At 36.8% G+C, this 23,657-nt stretch overlaps 1 protein-coding gene across 14 annotated transcripts in view; it reads right to left on the bottom strand.

The window, feature by feature from the left end:
* The window catches only part of LOC119610531 (titin-like), a 114,037-nt gene that overhangs the window by 2,062 nt on the left and 88,318 nt on the right, over positions 1 to 23,657 (bottom strand). For 9 of the 14 annotated variants that reach the window (XM_037965780.1, XM_037965779.1, XM_037965781.1 and 6 more), the window contains 11 exons: positions 23,115 to 23,348; positions 14,033 to 21,418; positions 5,692 to 10,845; positions 5,321 to 5,362; positions 5,006 to 5,257; positions 3,894 to 4,865; positions 1,975 to 3,784; positions 878 to 1,908; positions 501 to 806; positions 346 to 366; positions 130 to 234 (listed from right to left, as the gene is read on the bottom strand). In XM_037965780.1, coding sequence (XP_037821708.1) covers positions 130 to 234; positions 346 to 366; positions 501 to 806; positions 878 to 1,908; positions 1,975 to 3,784; positions 3,894 to 4,865; positions 5,006 to 5,257; positions 5,321 to 5,362; positions 5,692 to 10,845; positions 14,033 to 21,418; positions 23,115 to 23,348 — 17,313 coding nt within the window. The remainder of the gene's footprint in view (positions 1 to 129; positions 235 to 345; positions 367 to 500; positions 807 to 877; positions 1,909 to 1,974; positions 3,785 to 3,893; positions 4,866 to 5,005; positions 5,258 to 5,320; positions 5,363 to 5,691; positions 10,846 to 14,032; positions 21,419 to 23,114; positions 23,349 to 23,657) is intronic. The other 5 variants (XM_037965784.1, XM_037965782.1, XM_037965788.1 and 2 more) reach the window with 5 other exon arrangements.

The following is a 23,657-nucleotide window of genomic DNA, read 5'->3' as shown; positions in this document are numbered from 1 at the left end:
GTGGGTATATAAGATTCGGCATAGCCGAATATAACACTCTTACTTGTTATTGATTTAAATTGAACAAAAAAGCATGAGCTTTTTTTACTACATTTACTATTGAACTGCAATTCTCTTTCTCCCACTTACCTGTAATTTCTGAACCACCATTGTGAGCAGGTATTTCCCAATCGAGAGTAACACTTCTGCCAGTAATATCCGGACATCTGAGATTTTGAGGAGGTGAGGGAGGAGCTAATAAATATACAAAATTTATATAATTAATAAAATGAAATACCCAAAGTTTTCCAAAACATAAATCTCTAAAAACAAAGCAATTTGCCCTAAAATAAGCATTTTACATACCCAATCCCTCGGAGGCTCTAACTGCAGTTATATTACAAGAAAAAAAAGCATTCAAAGCAAAAAGCATTTAATAAATTCAGTTTTTAAATAAAAAAAGTTAAAAGAGCATTAATATCGAATAGCAGAAACTTTAAAAGTTTAAAAGTAAAACTTACTTATTCTACGGCTGACGACTATCTTATCTTCAGTCTCAAGAGCTTCACTGGTGCCAACTTCATTCTTGGCGTATATTCTAAAGGTGTAGGCCTTATTTTTGATAACATTTGTAACCAATATATTGGGTACATTGCCATTTGTACTGCCCAGTAGTCTATAGTCGGTTTCATGGAATTCTTTAATCTCAACAATATATTCAATAATCTTAGTGCCACCATCTGTTTCGGGCTCTTGCCATGACAGTGTGAATGATGTGTCATTCATGCCGGAAACATCAATGGGTGCTCGGGGTGGTGAGGGTATGTCTGTTGAATAGTTACGCAACACATTAGTTTAAAAATTTTGCAAATGTTTAGTTCCAAAAAAAAAAACTTACCGAATTTCTTTGTTATTGCCACCGGTTCACTTTCTGTGGGTTCTGATTCACCTATGGGATTCATGGCCACCACTCTGAACATGTATTGTGAGTTCATGGCAAGTTTTTGCAGGCAATAGGAGGTTATATCCCTATCGACATCGGCCACCTTCATCCAAACATTATTCTGTAGTTCACATTTCTCCAATATATACTTGTTGATCTCTAAGCCACCATCATCAATGGGTGGTGTCCATTCAAGTTTAATGGAATCCTTTTTAACGTCCTTAATTTCCAAAGACTGTGGACGGCTGGGCTTATCGATAACCTTAATATTACATTCTACACTACTAGAGCCGGCTGCATTCTCGGCCACCAATTTATAACGACCCGAGTCTTCACGTGTTAATTTCTGTATTTTTATTATAGTCTTGGTTTCGGTCGTAGTAATCTTATTGATTTCAATCGTTTGGCGTTTGGTAGTCTTAACCTCTGTTGTTTCCTTGTACAATGTAATCTTGGGCTGTGGATAAGCCTTAACTAAAGCTGGAATGGTCATATCGTTGCCAGTGCGTAATTTTAGTGACAAATATTTCTCCTCTAGTTCGATGATGGGTTTCTCTTGTAATGTCACACGACATGTGGTCTCTACACTGCCCACTTCGTTCTCAGCCACACAAGTGTATTCGGCTTCGTCATCGACAGTGGTCTTTTCAATTGTGTATTTAGCCACACGGTTCTCGTAGCGCATGGTCTTGGTCTGTATAATCTTGCCATTCTTCTTCCAAATCACTTTAGGCTCTGGTACACCGCCGAAGACACAGGATAGTGTTACTTCCTTATCATGTTCGGTGGTAATGTCTTGCAAAGGTTCTTGTACCGTTGGTTTTTCCTTCTTTACCTCGGCGACCAGGCGTATGGGTGGCGACAAGGGTGAGGGTGGTGAGGGACCAACTTCATTGACGGCTATTGAACGGAAGACGTATTCCGTATCAATAACAAGTTTGCTTAAAGTATAAGTTGTATCCTTAATCTTGCGAATTTCGGACCATCTAGAAGAAAAAGAAAGAGATCGGAAATTATTACTTTAGTTCGTGAAATTCTCACATTTAACTTACTTTTCAGTCTTAACATCTTTGTATTCCAAAATATATTCCAATATATCGGATTTACCATCATCCTCGGGTGCCTTCCAGAAGAGTGTAATCGAATCGTGCATAACTTCCAAAGGTTGAGGAGCTCCCGGAGCTGAGGGTTTACGCATGATAACCAAATGCAAACTGGCTTCAGCTTCACCCACTGGATTGCGCAATTTAATGGTATATTCATCTTCATCTTCTTCCACCACCTTGCGTATGGTCAACGAGGCTGATTGCTCATCGATAGTGGGTGTTACCCTATTCGATTTAACAATAACCTTCTTAGATGTTTTCCATTCAGCATCTGGCTGTGGTACACCCGAATATTTAATAGTCATTGTTACATCATCGTTCTCCTTAACCTTGATTGTCTGTTCCTTATCGGATATTATAATAGGAGCGGTCTTAACCTCTTCTACGCATAAGTTTGTACTGGTGGTAACATTGGCGGCAGTGCAACTAATTTCTCCAGCATCATCATCTTCGGCATCGTGAATAACCAGACGTCTAACGGTACCCTCCACGAAGACTTCGTGTTTCTTATTGGGTTTAATGGGTTTTCCTTTCTTGTACCAGGTCACCTCCACATCGGGTGGTGATAGTTTGACAGTGAATTCAGCATCGGTATTCTTGGTAGCCAAAGTAACATCGGGCAATGGTACGATAAACTCAACTAAAGGTTTCTCCACCACCAGCTTAGCCTTCGATGTTTGTTCACCCACTTTAAGGGAATATTCGGTGGCATCTGAAGGTTTAGCCTTTTTGATGGTAATCGATTGGCGTTTGCCATCGATAGTTAGTTGTACACGTTCATCGTATGTTATCTCCTTGCCATTCTTATACCATTTAATCAAAGCATCACCCTTGTCGAGTTCCACCGTGAAGGTAGCTGTTTCACCTTCGGTTACTGTAACATCCTCCAAAGGTTTGACAATTTCTGGTGGCAATTCAATGACTGTGAGTTCACACTTGCATACTTGATCGGCGAATTTGCAAGAGTATTCACCCTCATCATGGATAGTGCAGTTGCGTATAAGCAATCTATGCACCTTGCCATCCTTAATGAAATCTACGTTCTTCTTTTCGGGTGTAATCTTCTCGCCATCCTTGAACCATTGCATTTCTGTAACGTCGGTGGATACTTCCACATCCAAAATGGCAGTATCCTTTTCGGTTACCTCGTAGTCTTCCAGAGGTTTAATAAACTCAGGTTTGCGTGGCAAGACTTCAACGGTTGATTTAGTTTCTTGGTCCTTAACCTTGCAAGTGTAATTGCCACTATCTCTCAAATTGGTATTCTTTATAACCAGTTTATGGGTCTTGCCCTCTTCGACGACTACACGATGATCCATACCGCTAAGTTCTTTGCCATTGAAGAACCATTTGGTGGAGACCACATGAGAGGTCTCACATTCTAAGGTCAATGATTGCACTTCTTCGATGGATATCTTAGCCTTAAGTTTCTTAGTGAAGACAACTTCATCGACTTCTACAATAACACGGGCACCATGCGAAGTCTTACCCAAAGGATTGCTTGCAATACACTTGTAATCACCGGAATCGGTATCGGGATTTGCATCTTTGATAATAAGTTCAATATTTTCACCATCGTAGATTTGTTGAATGCGTTCATTGGGATATAGAGGATTGTTGTTGAAGAGCCATTCCACTTCGGGCACTGGATTACCAGTAACCTTAGCTGGCAAGCGAATAACGCCCTTCTGAGGAACATTTTGTTCCTCAAAGCGTTCGACAAATAGAGGAGGTTCGGCATTGCCACTGGGTGGTTCTGTAAGGGAAGTAAAGTTATATTAAACAAACGTAATGATGGAAAATATAAACGAAAAATTTTATAACAAATAGACTTTACAAATAAAAAGGGGATTTTTGCAATATACCTTCGATAGTCAAATTAGCCGAAGTTTCTACGCTACCCAAAGGATTTTCAGCCTTGACCGTGTACTCGCCCTTTTGATCGCGTTTGGGTGAAATCAAAGTCAACGTATGAATATCCTTCTCAGTCTTAGTATTACCCTTAACGGGTTTGCCATCCTTATACCAGGTAATCTTGGGCGCGGGGTTACCGACAATTTGTGTGGTTAGCACAGCACTTTCTCCCTCGCGTATGATCATGTTGCGTAAAGGTTCCAATACTTGAGGAGGTTCCTTTTCACTTGTGCGCACCTTCAAGACTATAGGCAATCTAGATTCACCTTCACGATTGGTGGCAATTACCTCGTAGGTACCTTCTTGAGATTTCTTGACCTTCTTAATATGTACCACACTGCAGTACATGTGCATATCGGATTCGGTGACAACACGTACATTCTTCATAGTGGTTGTATCGATCTCTTCGCCTTCGAAAGTCCAGACAATATCGGGTTCAGGCACGGCCACCAGACGACATTCCAATATGACATTGGTGTCTTCATCGACATATTGAGCTTTAGGTTTGCGTGAGAAAGTAGGTGGTATACCTTCGAGTATATCGGCTAATGAGGATTCACGAGACATGCTCTTGCGAGACATGGCTGTACCATCGGAACCGTGATCGGACAAAGGAGTCTCGACCACCAATTCGGTAGTGGTAGAGGTAAAACCGGCTGCATTCTTGGCCACACAAGTAAAGCGTCCCGCATCTTCGGGGAATACTTCACGTATAATCAATGTAGCAACATTGTCATCATCATAATACATTTGGAAGTCTTGAGAAGGCTTAATAATAGCCGTTTCACGGAACCAGGCGATTTGTGGTCTAGGCATACCCTCAACTTTGCATTCAAATTGTACAGTATAACCATCGGGTGTGTGAATGGGTTGCAATTTTTCTATAAATCTAGGTGCCATGGGCTTTTCATGGGGTCCGGGACCTTTACATTGTACGGAAAACGAAACAAACAAAACAATTGAAACAAAATGTTAATCACAAGACAAGATCACTACGTGTAAATTACACAAAATATCGGGTGTACTGATAACAAATATTTGAAATCGCTTGAACTATACTTACGTTCAAATACAGGTAGTTTATCAATCTTTTCGTGCAATTTCTTTTGCACATATTGTGTGTATTCAGCAGCTTCCATGAGATATTGAGCTGGTACCCAGCCTTCTTCTTCCGTAATGGTCTTCTTAACAAACCACCATTCGGAACTATGGCGTCCAACAACACGCACCTTTTCACCTTCCACCAGATTCATGGCTTCATCAGAGTCTGCTACATAATTACAAATCGAATACATAACATTCTCCTCGTCGGCTTCTGTAAACACAAGAGAAAAATGTTAATTTCTGGAATATTGACTGTCGCAAGTTCTCCACTTACCTTCAATATTCATTTCGCGTGTAATATTCAAAGAGGCGCCATCTGTTGTGGGAAATAAAGCAAAATTTTCCGATTAACATAAATTCCTTTAAATGTTTGCATAGAAACAATACGTTAACATGATATTTAGGGTGATATATTATTTGTTTTATGATGCACAAGTACACATGGTTACACAAAAATTGTTACCTCGCATATATACTCTGTTATCATATAAGCTTTAAGTGAAAAAATGTTCCTGAAAATTCCCTAATTGTAATTGGAATTGTTTGAAAGCATAAATATTAAAGCAGATGAATAATGTTCCTAGATCTTGTTAAAAATTTCAAATTAAATAAAAGAGAATACGAAAAAATTATTGAGATACTGACCTTCATTGAAGACCTGTTGAATGACCTTACGTTTCTTCTTGAACGTAAGTGAGTCCTCATCATAAGTAACGGAATCGCTCTTAGGACGTCTAATGCCAATAAGGAATTGTTCTTCTTCCTCCTCATCTTGTATGGAGTATCTTGGCTTAGGTTTCTGTCTGGGCTTGAGGGTAAAGTCTACATCATCGGGTGGTAGTTCTTCAACTTGATATTCTTCGGGCTCTTCGACATCGTACATAGTATCTTCTATACTGCTGTCATCACGTATTTCCTCAATTATAGGACCTTGACCATCGTCATAATCTTGCATAATCTTAATATGATGTTCGTCACCAGCCTCGGAATAAGTTTTCTTAATTGGTTTCTTAACCTTAACCTTGCCGGACATGGAAACTTCTTCTTCGGCATAGGAATCTAAGGCGATGCTAAATTCTTGATCAACATCTTCCTTAGTCTTAGTCAATTTAGGACGGAATGTTACATTCTCCACTTCGGTAAATTCTGGAATTTCCACACCCTTCTTGCGACGCTTCAGTTTCTTAACTGTGTATTCTTGTTCATCTTCTTCGGTTACTTGCAATGGTTTAGGTTTAGGCTTAGGTCTTTGAGCCACTACAAATTCTTCGACTTCCTCCTCTTCTTCAGGTTCGTATTCCTCTTCGCGTTTGATGTGTAATTCAGCGGCGGCCTCATCGGAGGTGAGAGGTTTCTTGGGTCTCTTTTTGAGAACAGTGGCTTCTTCGGCCACACCCTCATCAATTTTGCGTGGTTTCTTGAAGGATAAACTAAACTCTTGTTCCTCATGTTCTTCGATTTGAGGTTCAATAGGTTTCTTGGGTTTCCTGCGCATCACTACTGCCTCCTCGATGATTTCTTCTTCTTCGATTTCTACTGGTCTTTCAATAACTTCTTCTTGTTTAAGTACCAGCTCATCGGCCGCTTCTTCGGTTGGTTTAACGGGCTTCTTCTTTTTCTTTAATTGTACCGTTTCTTCCGAAGTTTCTTGTGTAATTTGCTTTTCTTTGGGTAATTTGAAACCAACTTCCACATCTTGTTCCTCTACCTTAGGTGCCTTTTTGGGTTTCAATGTGACATCAACGACTTGTTCCTCCTCCTCTTCCTTTTTAACGGAGGGCTTCTTAATGGTCACATCTTCCTCAATAACTTCCTCTTCCTTCTTCTTGGGTTTCTTTGGTTTGAAAACTACTTCTTGTATTTCTTCTTGTGGCTCTTCTTTGGGAGCTTCAACCACTTCTTCGATTTCTTCGATAACTTGAACTTCTGGCTCCGGTGAAACTTCCTCTCTGACTTGTATCTTAAGCTCAGCTTCTGGTTCTTCCTTAGCTTTAGGCTTAGATTTCTTTTTAACAATAGCTGTCTCTTCAGGAGCTTCTTGTTTTTCTGGTTTGGGTTTCAAGGAAATTTCCACCTCAGGTTCTTCTGTTACATCTGGCTGAACGATCTTTGGTTTCTTTTTAAGCTTAACTTGCTCATCAGGTACTTCTTCCACCTCTTCAACGACCTTTTCTGGTTCCATTTCTTTAACAGAAAATTCATAGGATTTGGGTTGTTCTTGTGGAACTTCTTGCGGCTTGGGTTGCTCTTCAATTTCTTCAATCTCCTCAATTTCTTGTACCAATTCAGTTTCTTGAGGAATTTCTTCAGTAATCGTCACCTTTAGTTCAGCTTGGTCTTCTTCGGGAACCTTTTGTTTGGGTTTCTTTTTGATTATCTTAGTTTCTTCAACATCTTCAACTGGTTTTTTGGGTTTCAAAACAACTTCTTCTTCAGGTTCTTCGGTGACTTTAGGTGTTGGTTTCTTTTTACGTTGTATTTGTACTTCTTGTTCCTCAACTTCTTCGGTTACATAACGAGGAGTCTCATCAATAACCTTAACTTGATGTTCAGGGTATTTTTCTTCTTCAACGATTTCTTGTGGTTTTTCCTCTTCAGGTTTCTCTTCAACTTCAACTGGTTTGGGTTTCTCCACGATTTCTTCGACCACAGTCACCTTCTTTTCTTCTGGTTCTTCCTTAGTTTTCTTGGGTTTCTTCTTCACAGTCTTGACTTCTTCTTCAATAACTTCTTCTGTAGGTACAGTTGTAACAACCTTAACCTCTTGTACCGGTTCTTCTTTGGGTTTTGGTTTTTCCACTGGCTTAGGCTCTTCTTTCACTTCTTCTACTACCACTTCTTCCTTTGGAATTTCGAATTCTTTAAGTTTGAATTCATAATCCTTGGGAATTTCTTTGGGAGCCTCTTCCTTTGGTACGAATTCGACTTCCTCTATTTCCTCTACGATTTCGATTGGTTTTTCAACTGGAACTTCTTCCACAATCTTGATCTTCAATTCATCGGCGGCCTCTTCCTTGGGCTTCTTCTTGATCTTTTTAGTTTTGATTTGAGCTTCTTCTGTAACCTGTTCAACAGGTTTAGTTTCCTTCAAGACAAATTCAGCTTCGGGCTCTTCGGTTGGTTTTTCTTGTACAACTTTAGGTTTAACTGTAAATTGAGCCTCAGGCACCTCTTCTTCAGGAACGTGCTCCTCTTCGGATACCTTAATTTTGTATTCTTCAGGTTTTCTTTCCTTGGGCTTTTCAGGTACGATTTCCTCAACTTTAGGTTCTTCAATGACGACCTCCTCTACGACTTCCTGTTCTTTGGTTTCTACAACTTGAACTTCTAGCTGAGCCACCTCTTCTTCGGGTTTCTTAGGTTTCTTGGTTTTCTTGGTCTTGACCACAGTTTCCACTTCGGTTTCTTCGACTTGTTTTGGTTCTGTCAAAGCTACAGAAGCCTCAAATTCTTCAGGAACTTCTTTAACCTTCTTGGGCTTAATGGCGAATTTGACTTCTTCTGGTTGTTCCTCTTCGACTTCTATGGGTTTTTCAGCTTCTGATTCAACCGTTTTGATTTCATAACTTGGGAAGACTTCAGCTGGTTTCTCTGGTTTTGGCTTAGGTTTGGGTTTCTCTTCAACCACTTCCTTAACTTCCTCAACAACTTGTTGAACAGCCTCAGTTTCTTTTACCGTGAATTGATAGTCCTTGGGCTTTTCAACTTCGGGAATAATTTCTTCAACCTTTTCTTCTGTAGGTACTTCCTTTACTTCTTCTTCTACAGGTTTTTCTTCCTTGACTTCAACTGTGGCAACTTCTTCTTCAGGCTTCTTCTTTGGTTTCTTCTTCTTAGTGGTGACTTCTTCAACCGTTTCTTCTACGATGGGTTTAGTAATAGTCTCTTCGACCTTAACCTCTTCGGGAACAGGTTCTTTTGGTTTTTGCAACTCAACTGTTACTTCTTCGCTAGTTTCCTCTACCTTGCTGGGTTCTGGCTGTTTGGGTTCTTGAACTGTGAATTCATATTCTTCGGGAACAGTTGCTTTAGGCTTCTTCTTTCTGGTAACAACCTTTTCTTCAATAACCTCCTCGACAGTTACCTCCTTGGCATCTGTGTCGACAACACGTACCTTATAATCTTCTGGGAACTCTTCTGGTTCTATGACGGTAGTGGTTATCTTGTATTCCACAGGAATTTCTTCTTGTTCAGGTTGTTCAACAACTTCTTCCTTAACTTGAACTTCCTCAATGGGTTGATCTTTCTTGGGAACCTTCTTTTTGATCTTCACCTTATCGACTGTTTCTTCGACAGGAGTTTCTTGTTCGACTTGTTCTTCACGCACGGAGATCTCAAATTGTTCATCAGGTTTTTCTTCGGATTTAGCCTTCTCCACAGGTTTTTCCTTTTTAGCTTTAGATTTCTTAACTTCCTTGACTTCCGCTTGTGGTGCGGGTGAGGGAGATTTCTCTTTGGGCTGTTCTTCTTGCACCAATTTGACGGTATCTTCTGCGGGTGCTTCTTCCTTAACCTTTTTAACTGGTTTCAATTTATGTTCAGTCTTAGGTTCTTCCTCCTTTGTACTTTCTGGTATACGGAATTTGACTTCCTCTTCAGGTTGTTCTTCCTGGGGCTTGGGTTCACCTGGCACGATTTGAGTAACATTCATTTCCTGTTCTGGTTTGGATTTTGGTTTAGGTTTATGTTTTTGTTTGGGTTCCTTCTTGTCCTTCTTGGGCTCTTCGGGGAACTCTAGAGGTTCTAGTTCTTCTTTGGGATATTCAATATCTTCGAAGTCAAGTGGCTCCAAAGGTTTCATTTCGTATTTGGGTTCTTCTGGTTTGGCTTCCTCTTCTTTGACAACAACTGCATGTTTCTTGACAGTCTTATCTTCGCTAACCTCTTCGGCTTGCTGAGGTTTTTGTGGTATTTTCTTAAGTGTTACCGCTTCGGGTTGTTCTTCTTCCTTTGGCTTCTTTTTGCCCTTGCCCAGCTTAATTTGCACTTCTTCTTGTTTTTCTTCTGGCTTGCTGGGTTTTTCGGGTTTCTTGTAGGGAGCCTTCTCCTCTGGTTCCTCTTCGCTGCTTACATACTTTTCGTATTTCTCCAGCTCTACCTTTTCCAAATCGTCCTTAATCTTCTTGATCTTCTTGGGTTTATAGGGCTTGAACTTAAGCAATGCCTCGGCCTCTTCAATGTTTCTGGACAAATCGCCAGCTGATCTTTGGGCACCGATTTCAGTGATGATGGCTTTAAGAGGCTCTGGAGGATATTCAACCATAACCATGCGACTCTTAAGTTTGAATTTAGGTAATTGCACTACTTGTTCCTCGGTGGGTTTCTCCTTGCGTTTCGATGGTTTCAATTTAACCATTTGGGGTACTTCGGCAGCATCAACAATAACCACCTTCTTGGGTTTCTGTTCCCTGCGCTCGATCTTGATGGGCTCTAATTTCGACATTTCCGGCTTGGCCTTCTTGGGTTTGTCAAACTCAACCTTTTCGTATTTTTCGAGTTCGGTCTTTTCAATCTCTTGCTCCAATAACTTTTGTATAATGGCATCATGGTCATCAGTCTTCTTCTTCACTACCTTCTTCTTAGTCTTCTTGGGTTTGGTGGCATCTTCAACTGTATCTTCGGTAGTTTCGGGAACTTGTTCCTCCTCTTCGACCACCTCAATAGGATGAGATTCTTCTGCTTCTTCAGGGCGTTCTTCGATGGTTTCGATTTCGGGTTTCTCCTCTTCATCTTCCTTCTCCTCGGGCTCCTCCTCAATAACGTTAATTTGATAATCCTTATGGACTATGGGTTCTTCACCTAATTTCATAAAAGGGCAAATACACATTTAATAGAAAGCCAGCAAAGGAGTTATTTCACAGAAATTAAGGCATTTTTTTGTTTGTTGTTTTTGTTTTTAATTAAAATGAAAGGACATTATTGTATTTATTTAAAAAAAGAAGAAGAAATAAAAGTAAAGTTTTCAAAAGTTAAGGCAAAGATGTATATATTTACATAAAGTAGGGAAAGAAATAGGTTGGTTTTTGATTAAATAAAAATAGCTATTTAAAAGGTATTATTTGTACATATAAGAGGATGTAACATAGATAGAGGAAAATAGTTCATTATATTACTTGGCGTTTTACAAATTGCTCTGCATTAAACTGCGGGTAATTAATGGAACTGAAATTGTTTTTGTTGTTGTTATATACAAATGTCATTTTTAAGAATAATAACTTCTAAATTTTGATATATATTGTGCCAAAAATTGATAATTATTAACCCCTGTCCCGACATATAAATTTAGATATTTTTAGTCTATTAATTTGTCAATTTTGTCATTAATTTGAATTAATTTTGTTAGTAACTTTATTTTTTTTAATAGGATTATGATTTGTATGTTCTTCTGAAAGAAGTCGGTCCCAACGATTTTCCTTATGTGTACTACTTTTTTTGGGTAAATGTGGTGAAATTTAAAAAGAAATGTTAAATACATCGTTAATTTCCAAAAGGGTATATTCAGACTATAATAACATAGGCCAAAGTATTTTTAACCCGGATACAAGAGTATATTTTTCTAAAGGGTTGAGTTGATCCGAATCTGAACTCAGAACTTGCTTTTCATATCAGATTTTCTTAAAATACCGGTTTCGCTAAAGTTTTTCTTGCAAAGTTTTTCGAAAATTTCTCTTTTATATAAAAAATTATGAAATTTTCTCTCTTAAAGAAAATTTTCTCTTTTTAAAGAGATTTTAGGAAGTTTTCTCTTTTTAAAATTTTTTTCAAAAATTTCCCTTTTTCATAAAAATATTCGACATTTTCTCTTTTTTTAGATTAATTTTGGAAAAATTTCTCTTTTAGAGGAAATTTCCAAAAAAAAATTCTTTTTATAGGAAGTTTTCGAAAAATGACTCTTTTTATAAAAAATTTTCGAAAAATTCATCTTTTATAGGAAATTTTCGAAAAATGTCTCTTTTTATACGGAATTTTTGAAAAATTTCTCTTTTTATAGGGAATTTTCAAAAAAAAGTCTCTTTTTACAGGAAATTTTCGAAAATTTTCTCTTTTTACAGGAAATTTTCGAAAAATTTTTGAAAAATTTCTCTTTTATAGGAAATTTTCGAAAAATTTCTCATTTTATAGGAAATTTTCGAAAAATTTCTCTTCTTATGGGAAATTTTCGAAAAATTTCTCTTTTATAGGATATTTTCGAAAAATTTCTCTTTTTATAGAAAATTTTCGAAAAATTTCTCTTTTTATAGGAAATTTTCGAAAAATTTCTCTTTTTATAGGAAATTTTCGAAAAATTTCTCTTTTTATAGTAAATTTTCGAAAAATTTCTCTTTTTATAGGCAATTTTCGAAAAATTTCTCTTTTTATAGGCAATTTTCGAAACATTTCTCTTTTTATAGGAAATTTTCGAAACATTTCTCTTTTTATAGGAAATTTTCGAAACATTTCTCTTTTTTTTCGAAAAATTTCTCTTTTTATAGGAAATTTTCGAAACATTTCTCTTTTTATAGGAAATTTTCGAAACATTTCTCTTTTTATAAGAAATTTTCGAAACATTTCTCTTTTTATAGGAAATTTTCGAAACATTTCTCTTTTATAGAAATTTTTTGAAAAATTTCTCATTTATAGGAAATTTTCGAAAAATTTCTCATTTATAGGAAATTTTCGAAAAATTTTTCTTTTATAGGAAATTTTCGAAAAATTTCTCTTTTAAAGGAAATTTTCGAAAAATTTCTCATTTATAGGAAATTTTCGAAAAATTTCTCATTTATAGGAAATTTTCGAAAAATTTCTCTTTTAAAGGAAATTTTCGAAAAATTTCTCATTTATAAGAAATTTTCGAAAAATTTCTCTTTTATAGGAAATTTTCGAAAAATTTCTCTTTTATAGGAAATTTTCGAAAAATTTCTCTTTTATAGGAAATTTTCGAAAAATTTCTCTTTTATAGGAAATTTTCGAAAAATTTCTCTTTTATAGGAAATTTTCGAAAAATTTCTCTTTTATAGGAAATTTTCTCTTTTATAGGAAATTTTCGAAAAATTTCTCTTTTATAGGAAATTTTCGAAAAATTTCTCTTTTATAGGAAATTTTGGAAAAATGTCTCTTTTATAGGAAATTTTCGAAAAATGTCTCTTTTACAGGAAATTTATAAAAATTTCTCTTTTATAGGAAATTTTCTGAAAATTTCTCTTTTTTTAGGAAATTTTCTGAAAATTTCTCTTTTTTTAGGAAATTTTCTGAAAATTTCTCTTTTTTTAGGAAATTTTCCAAAAATTCCTCTTTTCATGGGAAATTTTCCAAAAATTCCTCTTTTTAAAAGAAATTTTCGACAAAATTTCTCTTTTTATAGAAAATTTTCGAAAAATTTCTCTTCTATAATTTTAGAAATTACTTTTAGAAATTTCCGATTTATATACATCTATTTTTTTTTTAATTTCTCCACATTATATCTTAAATAAATTCGTTCTATGTTTTTTAATAGAGTTTTGTTCTTAAACGATAGATAAAATTTCGGTTTATTTTTGTTTAATTACAAAAGCAGTTAAAGCCTTAAAAAAAATATTTAAAAATTAGTGACTACAGTATTATTAATATAGCCATGCAGTGTTTAATACTGTGTTTGTTGAGTTAAGGAATTTATATAGAAAAACTTAAATCTAGAAAAAAAAAAAACAGTTGAAAAAGGTGGAAAAAACAAATTAAGCAATAGTTGAAGACAGGGAGGCAGCATCAGAGGCGGAAATGCTATTCCAACGCACAAAAAAAAGGTTGAAGACAAAACAAAAAGTAGGGAGTAGAAGAGATAGGAATGGTTTTAGCAAAGGGAGGAGTGTGTGAAGACGCGCCAAAGGGAGATAAGTTTTCGTTTTATTTTTAAAAAAGGGAGGGCGGGAAAATAAACGGCAATTAGAAAAAGAGTGAAAAACACAAGTTTGGCTACCATCATTATTTATAGTTTTTTTGGTGGTTTGTAGATAAGCTCCACAACACTTACTTGTTTGTTTTTTAGGTTTAGTTTTGTGTTTAGTTGTTGTTTTTGTATCTTTTGTTTCCTCTGTTGTTGTGACCTTGTGAGAATCGGGTGTGATTTGTTCAGTGTCCTCAGGCTTATGTTCTGGTTGTGTTATCTCTTCAATTTCTTCTTGTGGTTCAGTGTGTGTTTCTGTGGTTTTGATTTCGTGTATTGTGTCGGGGGTTTCTGTTTGGTCGGGCTTTTCCTCGACGGCTGTTACTTTGGAAGGTTTCGGTGTTTTCTTTTTATCCTTCTTAGGCTGTTCAGTTTGTTCTGTGGGTTTAGTGGGTTTGGAGTCTGTTTTGTCGGGCATTTCGACTTTTTCGTATTGTTCGAGTGTAGTCTTGGGTATTTCTTCGTCAATTAGTTTTTGTATATAGTCGTCAACTTGGTCTTTCTGTACTTTCTTAACGATTTTCTTGGGTTTCTTAACGATGGGCTTTTCTTGAGTGGATTTTTCTGTTTCATCGCTGGTAACTGGCTGTTCGATGGGTTGTTCATCGATTATAATTGTAACCTCAGGACTATCTTCATCTTGTATGGTGACCACATGTATGGTGGCATCTTCTTCGTTGTCGACTTTCTTGGTGAAGGCACGTTTCTTAGTGGTTTTCTGTTTGGGTTTACCCTGTTCATCGGGCACCTCTTCGACTTTTACTTCAACTGGTTCAGTTTCTAAGATCTCTACCACCGGCTGAGGTTCTTCCTTGGGAACTTCTTCCTCTACTACAGATATTTTAGCCACAGTGTGATCTTCTTCATCTTCTTTTGGTTTCTTAGATTTTGGCTTTTTCTTGGGTTTTTCTTCTTCAGTGGCTTTGGGTTGTTCTTCCTTCTGTTCCACTGGATATTGCTTATCCTTTTCTTTGTCTTTGGGTTTTGTTTCAAACTCTATTTTTTCGTATTTTTCCAGCTCTGTTTTGGGTATATCTTCCTCGATAAGCTTTTGTATGTAATCATGCAGATCGTCCTTTTTAACTTTTTTGGTTTTCTTTTTGGCTGGTTTGATTTCATCGGGCTTATCTTCCTCTGGCTGTGTTTCCACCACGGTGACTTCAACCTCGGGTTTATCGTCTGTTTTGACTTCAATTATTTCGATAATATCTTCTTTAGGACCCTGTTGGCGCTTAATTTTACGTTTGGTTATAGTTTGTTTTTCAACAACTCCCTCTTCGTTAAGGTTTTCTTGTACCTCAGTTTGACTTTCAATAACTTCAATTTTGAATGGTTCGTGTTCTTGAGGAACCGGTGAGCTTTCCTTTAATGTTACCTCGAAATCTTCCACCTCTTCGGGATGTTTAGTTTCGGGTTTGTGCTTCTTTTCTTTGGGCTTCTTGCGTTCAGGAGTTGGTTTAATCTCCTCTTCAGTTTCCTTAATTTCAAAGACTTCATCTTGTTTGGCAGTAGGAACAGTTTCCTCGACATGTATTTCATGTTCCGGCAAAGTTTCCTCTGGTTTCTGTGGTTGTTCTTCAACCTGCTTAACCTTATGTTTGGGTTTCTTGACCACCTTCTTCTCCTTGTCTTCTTGTACAGGAATTTCGGCTTCTTCTTCTGGTTTTGTCTCTGGTTGTTCTTCATCCTTTCGGGAAACTTCATATGTTTCTTTGGGTGTTTCTTCATCTTCTAGTTGGGTTTCCTCAGTGGTAATTTCTTTGGTTTCTGGCTTTTCAACAGCCTCTGGTTTGCGTTCTACTTTCTTAACCTTATGCGTTGGTTTCTTTGTGAGTTTCACCGGTTTTTCTATGTCAATCTTTTCATAAGTTTCCAGTTCAGTCTTAGGAATATCTTCCTCTATGAGTTTCTGTATATAGTCTTGCAACTCGTCTTTGGTTACTTTTTTAGTTTTCTTGGGTTTTTTGACTTTCTCTTCGGTAGGTTGCTCATCAACACTTTCCGGTTCTAGTGTGGTTACCGTAATTTCAGCTACAGGCGAGTCATCCTTTTGAGTCTCGACAATTTCTATTATTTCCTCTTTAGGTCCAACTTGTTTCTTTATTTTACGCTTGATAACCTTTTGTGTTTTAATGTCACCCTGTTCGTCTGTCACTTGTACCAATTCTTCTTGTTTCTCCAGCTCTTCTACATGAACTGGGAAAACTGTTTCTTCCTCTTCGGGTTGACTTTCTTCTACACGTACCTCTTGTTTAGGTTGTTCTTTAGGTTTGTCTTTGGTTTTTTGTTGTGGCTTTTCTGGTTTTTGTAGAACCTCTTTCTTGGGTTTCTTTTTCAATTTGATTGGCTCATCAATGTCGATCTTTTCATATTTCTCTAACTCGGTTTTTGGTATATCTTGTTCAATTAATTTCATAATATAATCCTCCAACTCATCCTTTTTAACCTTTTTGGTTTTCTTTGGTTTGGCTGCCTTTTCTTCCTGAGGCTTAGATGTGTCCTCTGTTTCTTCGGTTTCTGTGGTGGTAACAGTTACCTCGGCCACGGGTTGATCTTCCCGTTGAGTTTCAACAATTTCTATGATCTCCTCCTTAGGACCGACTTGTTTCTTTATTTTACGTTTGGTTACCGTTTGCTTTTTGACTTTGCCCTCCTCATCGATCACATCGATGACTTCTTCCTTCTTGTCAATTTCGACCACGGAAATGGGCAACTCTTCGGGTGCTTCCTCTTCACGTTGTACATATTCTTCTATAACATTAACAAAATAGTCTTCCAATTGGTCTTTGGTGATTTTCTTGGGCTTTTTAACAATTTTCTTTTCTTTGGGTTGTTCCTCATCCTTGGGAGTGTCTTCACTTTCGGTGACTTCAAATAGGGTCACTTCACTGGTGGGTTTGCCCTCTTCTGTGACTTCAGATATTTCAAATACCTTTTCTACCGGACCAGTCTTTGTCTTGACCTTGCGTTTTGTTACCGTCTTGGGTTTAACTTGACCCGTAGTATCTTCTTCTTCCACTACTACGGTAGTCTTCTCAATTTCTTCCACCACAGTGGGCTTTTCTTCGGTTTCTTCTACGGTAACCGTATGCTGTTCTTCTTTGGGTTCTTCTGGCTTAACATATTCCTCAATAACATTGGCAATGAACTCTTGCATCTGTTCCTTTGGTACCTTCTTTGTTTTCTTGAGAGGTTTCTTTTCTTTTGGTTTTTCTTCTTCTACTGGCTTTTCAGCTTCAGTAATTTCCACCACAGTTATTTCGGCATTAGGCTGATCTTCGTGAGTAACTTCCACAATTTCGAAAACTTTCTCTTCTGGTCCAGACTTTGTTTTAATCTTACGTTTAGTAACGGTTTTCTTTTTAATTTCACCAGTCTCAGTGGGTTGCTCTACAGTTTCAGTAGTTTCCTCGAATTCTTCCACCGCTACAGGTTGCTTTTCTTCCTCGTAAACGGTGGGTGTCACATACTCTTCAATGACGTTAATGACAAAATCTTGTATTTGTTCTTTGGGTACTTTCTTGGATTTCTTGACTGGTTTCTTAGCTTGTGGTTTTTCTTCGACGATTTCGGGCTGTTCTTGGGTTTCAGTTATTTCTTGTATGGTAATTTCAGCATTTGGTTGATCTTCGTGTGTAGTTTCGGAGATTTCGAATACCTTTTCTTCTGGTCCCGTCTTAGTCTTTATCTTACGTTTAGTTACGGTTTTCTTTTTGATTTCACCAGTTTCATCTGGTTGTTCAATGACTTCTGTGGTCTGTTCGATTTCCTCTACAACTACAGGAGCTTCTTCAACCACCTCTTTAGTGGTTGGCTTTTTGACCTTCTTCGTTTTGGGCTTAAGTTCTGTTACCTTGGGCTTTTCTTCAATCGATTGCTCTTCTTTCATACCGATTTCGAAACTGTCAGGAGTTTTTTCCTCAGCTGGTGCTTCCTTTTCAACAACTTCAAATGGTTGTTCTTCAATATCTTCTTCTTGAGGCACCACCTCTTCGATATCGAATTCATGGACTGTAACAGCTACACCATCTACAATCTCAGTAGTTTTCTTATGGTGTTTCTTAATGGTCTTTGGCTTTTTCTTAGGTTTGGTTTCAATATCGGTTGGTTCATACTGTTCTAAATCGGTTTTGGTAATTTCTTGTTCGATTAACTTTTGTATATAAGCATCATGATCATCCTTTAATGATTTCTTCTTTTTGATTTTCTTAACTGTTACCGGTTCTGGTTTCAAGTCTTCCGGCATATCTTCAGGAACAATTTCGGTTGTTATAATTTCCAGCTCAGACTCTGGCTTATTTTCGACAAAGGATTCTACTATCTCAATAAGATATTCCTTCTTCTTAAGTTTTCTCTTAGTCACCGTCTGTTTCACTTCTTCACCGGTTTCGTCCACAATTTCTTGAGTGATAGTTTCCGGTTGAAGTTCTTGTATAACAACCGAATATTCCTTGACAGTTTCTTCGGGTTTCTTGGGTTTGGTACGTTTTGTTTTAGGTTTTTCCTTTGGCTTTTCTTCACTAATATCAAATTTGAAGTCCTCCTCGGTGGGTTTTTCGGCTGGTTGTTCTTCCACCTCAGTTACGGTTATTTCTTGTGGTATATCCTCAACCTTTTCTTCTGTTGTTTCTGTTATTTTAACCTTTTTGGTTTTGATTGGTTTGGATTTCTTAGTTTTTGGAGTTTCCTTTAATTCGTCTTCTTCTTCGGGTTTAGTTTCTTCCGTTTCCGACTCCTCTTCTACGGTTGTTTTGACCGAGTATATGGAACCATCAATTTCATCTGGTTGTGGCTTCTCTTTGGGTTTGACTTCTTCCACAATACGAGTGGTTTCCAGCTTTTCAGGAGCTTCATTGATAACGCTTACCAAATAATCCTTTAGTTCTTCTTCCTTAAGAGTCTTTTTAACCTTTTTAGGTTTGCGAGGCTTTTCTTCAACACCGATTTCAGCAGGCTGTTCTGGTGTTATTTCTGTGGTTATAACCGTAACTTCTACTTCGGGCTGCTTATCGGTTTGCTCTTCAATTACAAGAACTTCATATTCGCGATCGCCCACCTTCTTTTTAATTTTACGTTTTGTTTTGGTCTTTTCCTTAAGCTCACCCTCTTTGGTGGTTTCTGTTACAGTCTCCGTTTGTTCGGTAACCTCTTCGACAATTACCTTGGCATCCTTAAGTTCTTCTGGTGCCAACAATTCGTGAAGCTTAATATGTTCTGTTTCATGTTTGGGTTTTTCCTCTTCTTCAGGCATACTTTCCGTTACTTGAACTTGTAATTCTTCATAGGTCGTTTCTTCGCGTGGAACTTCTTGTGGTTGTTCTGGTTTAGGACGAGGTTTGGATTTCTTTTGTTTGGGTTTTTCTTCAACTGGCTCGAACTCTGATATACCAATTTCGAGTTGTTCGCCTTCTTGTGGCTGTTCCTTTTTGGGTTGTGATTTGGTTTTCTTGGCCTTTTTGGGTCGTTGACCGAACTCAATTTTTTCATATTGTTCCAGCTCGGTCTTGGGAATTTCAGCTTCTATCAACTGTTGAATGTAAGCATCCAATTCGTGCTTTTTCATTTTCTTGGGTTTTTTCTTCTTTTTCTCAGGAGTCTCTTCTGGTTGTTCTTCAATGACAGAGCCTTCTAAGTCAGTGACCAAAACTTCATAGACAGGTTCTTCACCTTCTTGGGTAGGAGCTTCAATAATTTCTATAATTTGCTCTTCCTTGCCCTTTTTGTGATGAAGTTTGCGTTTCTTGACAGATTTCTTGGTTTCATCTGTCACTTCTTCGGTTTCTTCTGTAGGTTGCAATTCCGTTAGAGAAACTTCATAGAAATTATCCTCAATCACGTCAACCGGTTGTTCTTGTAGCTCACTAACAAACTCTTCCAATTCCTGAGGCTTTAGCTTGGCCAGTTTCTTCTTTTTCTTTGTTACCACCGGCTGTACTGTATCTGTTTCATCCACTTGACTTGAGGTCACTATAATTTCGTATAGTTTTTCCTCTTCGTCTGGTTTGTCACTGGGAATCTCAACAATTTCGATAATATTTTCAGAAGATTCGGTTTTCTGTAAAATTTTCCTCTTCTTTTTGGTTTTAGGTTTCTTTTGATCTTGTTCTTCCGTTGGCTGTTCTTCAATAATTTCCGGCTGATACTCAATGACTTCCACAACCTTTGTTACAGACTCTGTATCTGATTCAGGTTGTTCAATATCTTGTGGCTGGAATTTGATATCGCTAGCATCTTCTTGACGCTTTTTGGGTTTCTTCTTTTTCTTGGCCTCTTCTGTGACTTTAGGCTTTTCGGCTATTTCAGCTTCTTGGGTTTCTTCAATGGTAAATGGTTTAAGAACAACTTGTTCTATTTGTTCTTCAATTTGAGGTATTTTACCCTTGCCTAGTTTAAGTTTACGTTCTTCGGGCTGTTCCTCTTCCTTTTTGGGTTTTTTGGGACGTTTATATTTTGTTTCGAGTTTTTCAGGTTCTTCTTTGGGAATTTCTTCTTCCTCGTAGAGGGAAGGTTGTTCCAATTCCTCGCTGGTGAACTCGGTTGGCTTGAATTTCTTGGGACGCTTCTTGAGCACCACTAAAGCTTCTTCTATATTACGTGATAGCTCACCTTGACCCCGTTTGGTCTCGAGATCGGTTATGATCAGTTTGAAGTTATAGGGCGCATAGGGTACAAAGTTAATCCAACTCTTGAGTTTGGTTTTGAAGGGCACCTTCTCCTTTTTGGGTTTAACTTGTTCGGGTCTTTGTTTGGGTGTTTTAAGTTTAAGCATTTGTGGGAATTCTGCCACCGAAGAGATTTCTAGCATACGAGATTTCTTCACCTCGACACGTTCAATTTTCATGGGTACAAGTTTAATGGGTTTCAGCTGTGGCACCGATGAATCACGACGTGCTTTCTGAGGTTGTTCCATTTCGGTACGTTTGTATTCTTGTAAAACAGTCTTGGGTATTTCCTGGTGTATAAGGAATTGTATGTAATCGTCCAGTTCGTCTTTCTTGAGCTTTTTCTTAGTCGGTTTTTTCTTGGGTTTGTCTTTGGGTTTTTCTACCTTACTGTCAGTCACCTTAACCTTCCATTCGTCCGGTTTTTCTTCTGGTTTATCGTCTTCCGTTACAACCACTGTAACCTCCTCCTCTTGACCTGGTTTTTGGGTAGTGATCACCTCAATAGTTTGCTCTTGATCACCGATCTTTTTCTTAATCTTGCGTTTCTTGATCGTAGTAGTTTGCTGTTGTTCCTTTACATCATCTTGATCTTCTACAGTTGGCAATTCTACTTCCATTATTTCCTCTGGCAGGAACTCAACCGTTACGGGTTGTTCTTCCGGCTGCTCTTCAATTACATTAAATTTGGTCGTTTTTGGCTTTTTCGTTTTTGTCTTTTGTTTGGGCGTTTCTGTTTGCTCTGTTTGTGTTGTGTCTTCACTTACAACATCATCAGGTTCGGTTATAGTGTAAGGTTTTGTATCTTGGTCTAGTTGGCATAAAAAATATTTTTGTTTTATTGTATAACGTTTTCTTCAACTCATTGTATTGCGAAACATTCTTCCTAACTAATTATTTTTCTAATGCTTAAATTAAGTGTTAGTATGTGTGTGTGTGTATTTCAAGGATTGATAGTTGTTGTTTGTATCAATATTGGTAAATTGTGATAAATTCGGGTTAAGTATTTGTTTGGTATTAATTTTTATGGTTAGTTTTACTACACAAGTTAATTTGTACTTATTTTTCGCTTTCGCTTTTAATAAAATATTTTTTTGAACATGAATATATTTGTAATTGTCTTGTATTTTAATATATTCCATTCGGTGTAAATTTGTGAGTGGTTAGTTTTATTTCTTATTTATTGATTCAGTTGATTATAAATATTAATATAATAGTTTTGTTTGGTAAAGTCTATAAGTGGGGAGTTTCGTAAACTTGGAATAGATTTCAGTGGAATGTTTGTTTTTTTTTGTGTTAAAAAATACACAGTCTGAGAAGAAAAAATATGATCTTATAGAGATCTATATTTAACCGGGAGTTTAATAATGTTGTTTATACGATACGTTTTCTTTAAAGAATTCTTTCGTGTCTTCATTATTCAGTTTTTGTTACTTTAGGGGAAAACTTCTTCTAACCGCTAAATTAATTGAAAAATTCCCTAACAAATATCACTCATTAGCCCTAGACGAAAGTGCGATCAAAATAATGGTCATTAAAAATTCTGATTTTTTTTTTTAAACAGTCATGGAAAATTTTCTATTGACTAGTCTACGGATTAGTATATAGACGATTCTATAATCAAGTCTATAGACTACTTTATGGACTTGTTTATGTAATAGTCTACGGACTAGTCTATGGATTAGTCTACGGATTAGTTTATTAACTAGTCTATTGACAAGTCTACAAACTTTCCATGGTCTAGTCCATGACTAGTCTATGGACTAGACTTTTGGCTATTATATGGACTAATCTATTGACTAGTCTATGGAATAACCTATTGACTGGTCTATTGACTAATCTATGGACTAGACTACTGACTAGTCTATGAACTAGACTACTGACTAGTCTATGGACTAGACTACTGACTAGTATATGGACTAGACTACCTACTAGTCTATGGACTAGACTACTGACTAGTCTGTGGACTTGCCTATTGGGTAGTCTATGGACTATCCTATTGACTAGTCTAGTATGGACTAGTCTATTCTCTATGAAATAATACATGGACTAGTTTATTATCTAGTATGGACTAGTCTATTGCCTATGAACTAATCCATGGACTAGTCTATTGATTAGTCCATGGACTAATATATGGACTAGGCTATTAGATAGTCTATTGACTAGTCTATTATATAGTCTATGGACTAGCTTATTGGATAGTCTATGGACTAGCCTAAGTGGACTAGTCTATTGATCAGTCTAGAGATAAGTCTATTAACTAGTCTATGAACTAGTCTATGGAATAATCGATTGACTAGTCTACTACCTAGTCAATAGACTAGAGTTGGTACTGCACCAATTCCATGCCTGAACTAATCCAACATTTTGATCGCACCTTATTCGAATGTATTGAAACATGTATATAATTTGTTTTTTTTTTCATATTCCCTCTTTTAAAACATTGATTGTTTAGAAAATCGTTGAATAGAAATATTTTAGATATAGAATAAAGTTAAAAAATATACCTGTGATATCGTTGACTTCAACAATTTCTATTTTCGAGGGTGATGTTTCTTCATCTTGTTCTTTAGCCGTTTCAGTATCACTAAGGACTTCTTCGACCAGAACTCCCTCCTCTTGTGTGATCTTCTTACTTTCGGTCTCAATGACTGTTTCACCGTCTTCATTTTGTACTGATTTGAATGTTGTAATAAATACAGGTTTTTCATCCTTTGTCTGTTCTTGGATCGGCTTTTCTTCTGTGTTTTTGTTGTTTTTTGGGGTGTGATTTTGTGTAAGTATGTAACAAATGTGTTGTTGGATTTTGTATTTAAATACAATTTGATGGTAAGATATAAATATAGATATAATGTTAAATAGTGTTCTTAGAAATGATTGATAGATTTATAGAATAATATAATAATTTATAGTACATATATTTATATACATATATAAATATTGTATATTTTTTAATGTAGTAAAGTGGCCATAAGAAATGTTAGTAAGAGTTGTGTTGTTCTTCAGAATATAGTGTAAAAGTGTAATAAAAAATTTTGTTGGGATCAACA

Source organism: Lucilia sericata, unplaced genomic scaffold (assembly GCF_015586225.1).
Source record: "Lucilia sericata isolate MDLA Ls3-8-SP2 unplaced genomic scaffold, ASM1558622v1 Contig001223F_arrow, whole genome shotgun sequence".
Lineage (NCBI taxonomy): Eukaryota > Metazoa > Arthropoda > Insecta > Diptera > Calliphoridae > Lucilia > Lucilia sericata.
The sequence above is the reverse complement of the archived record's forward strand: the minus strand, read 5'-3'. Positions and strand labels throughout refer to the sequence as shown.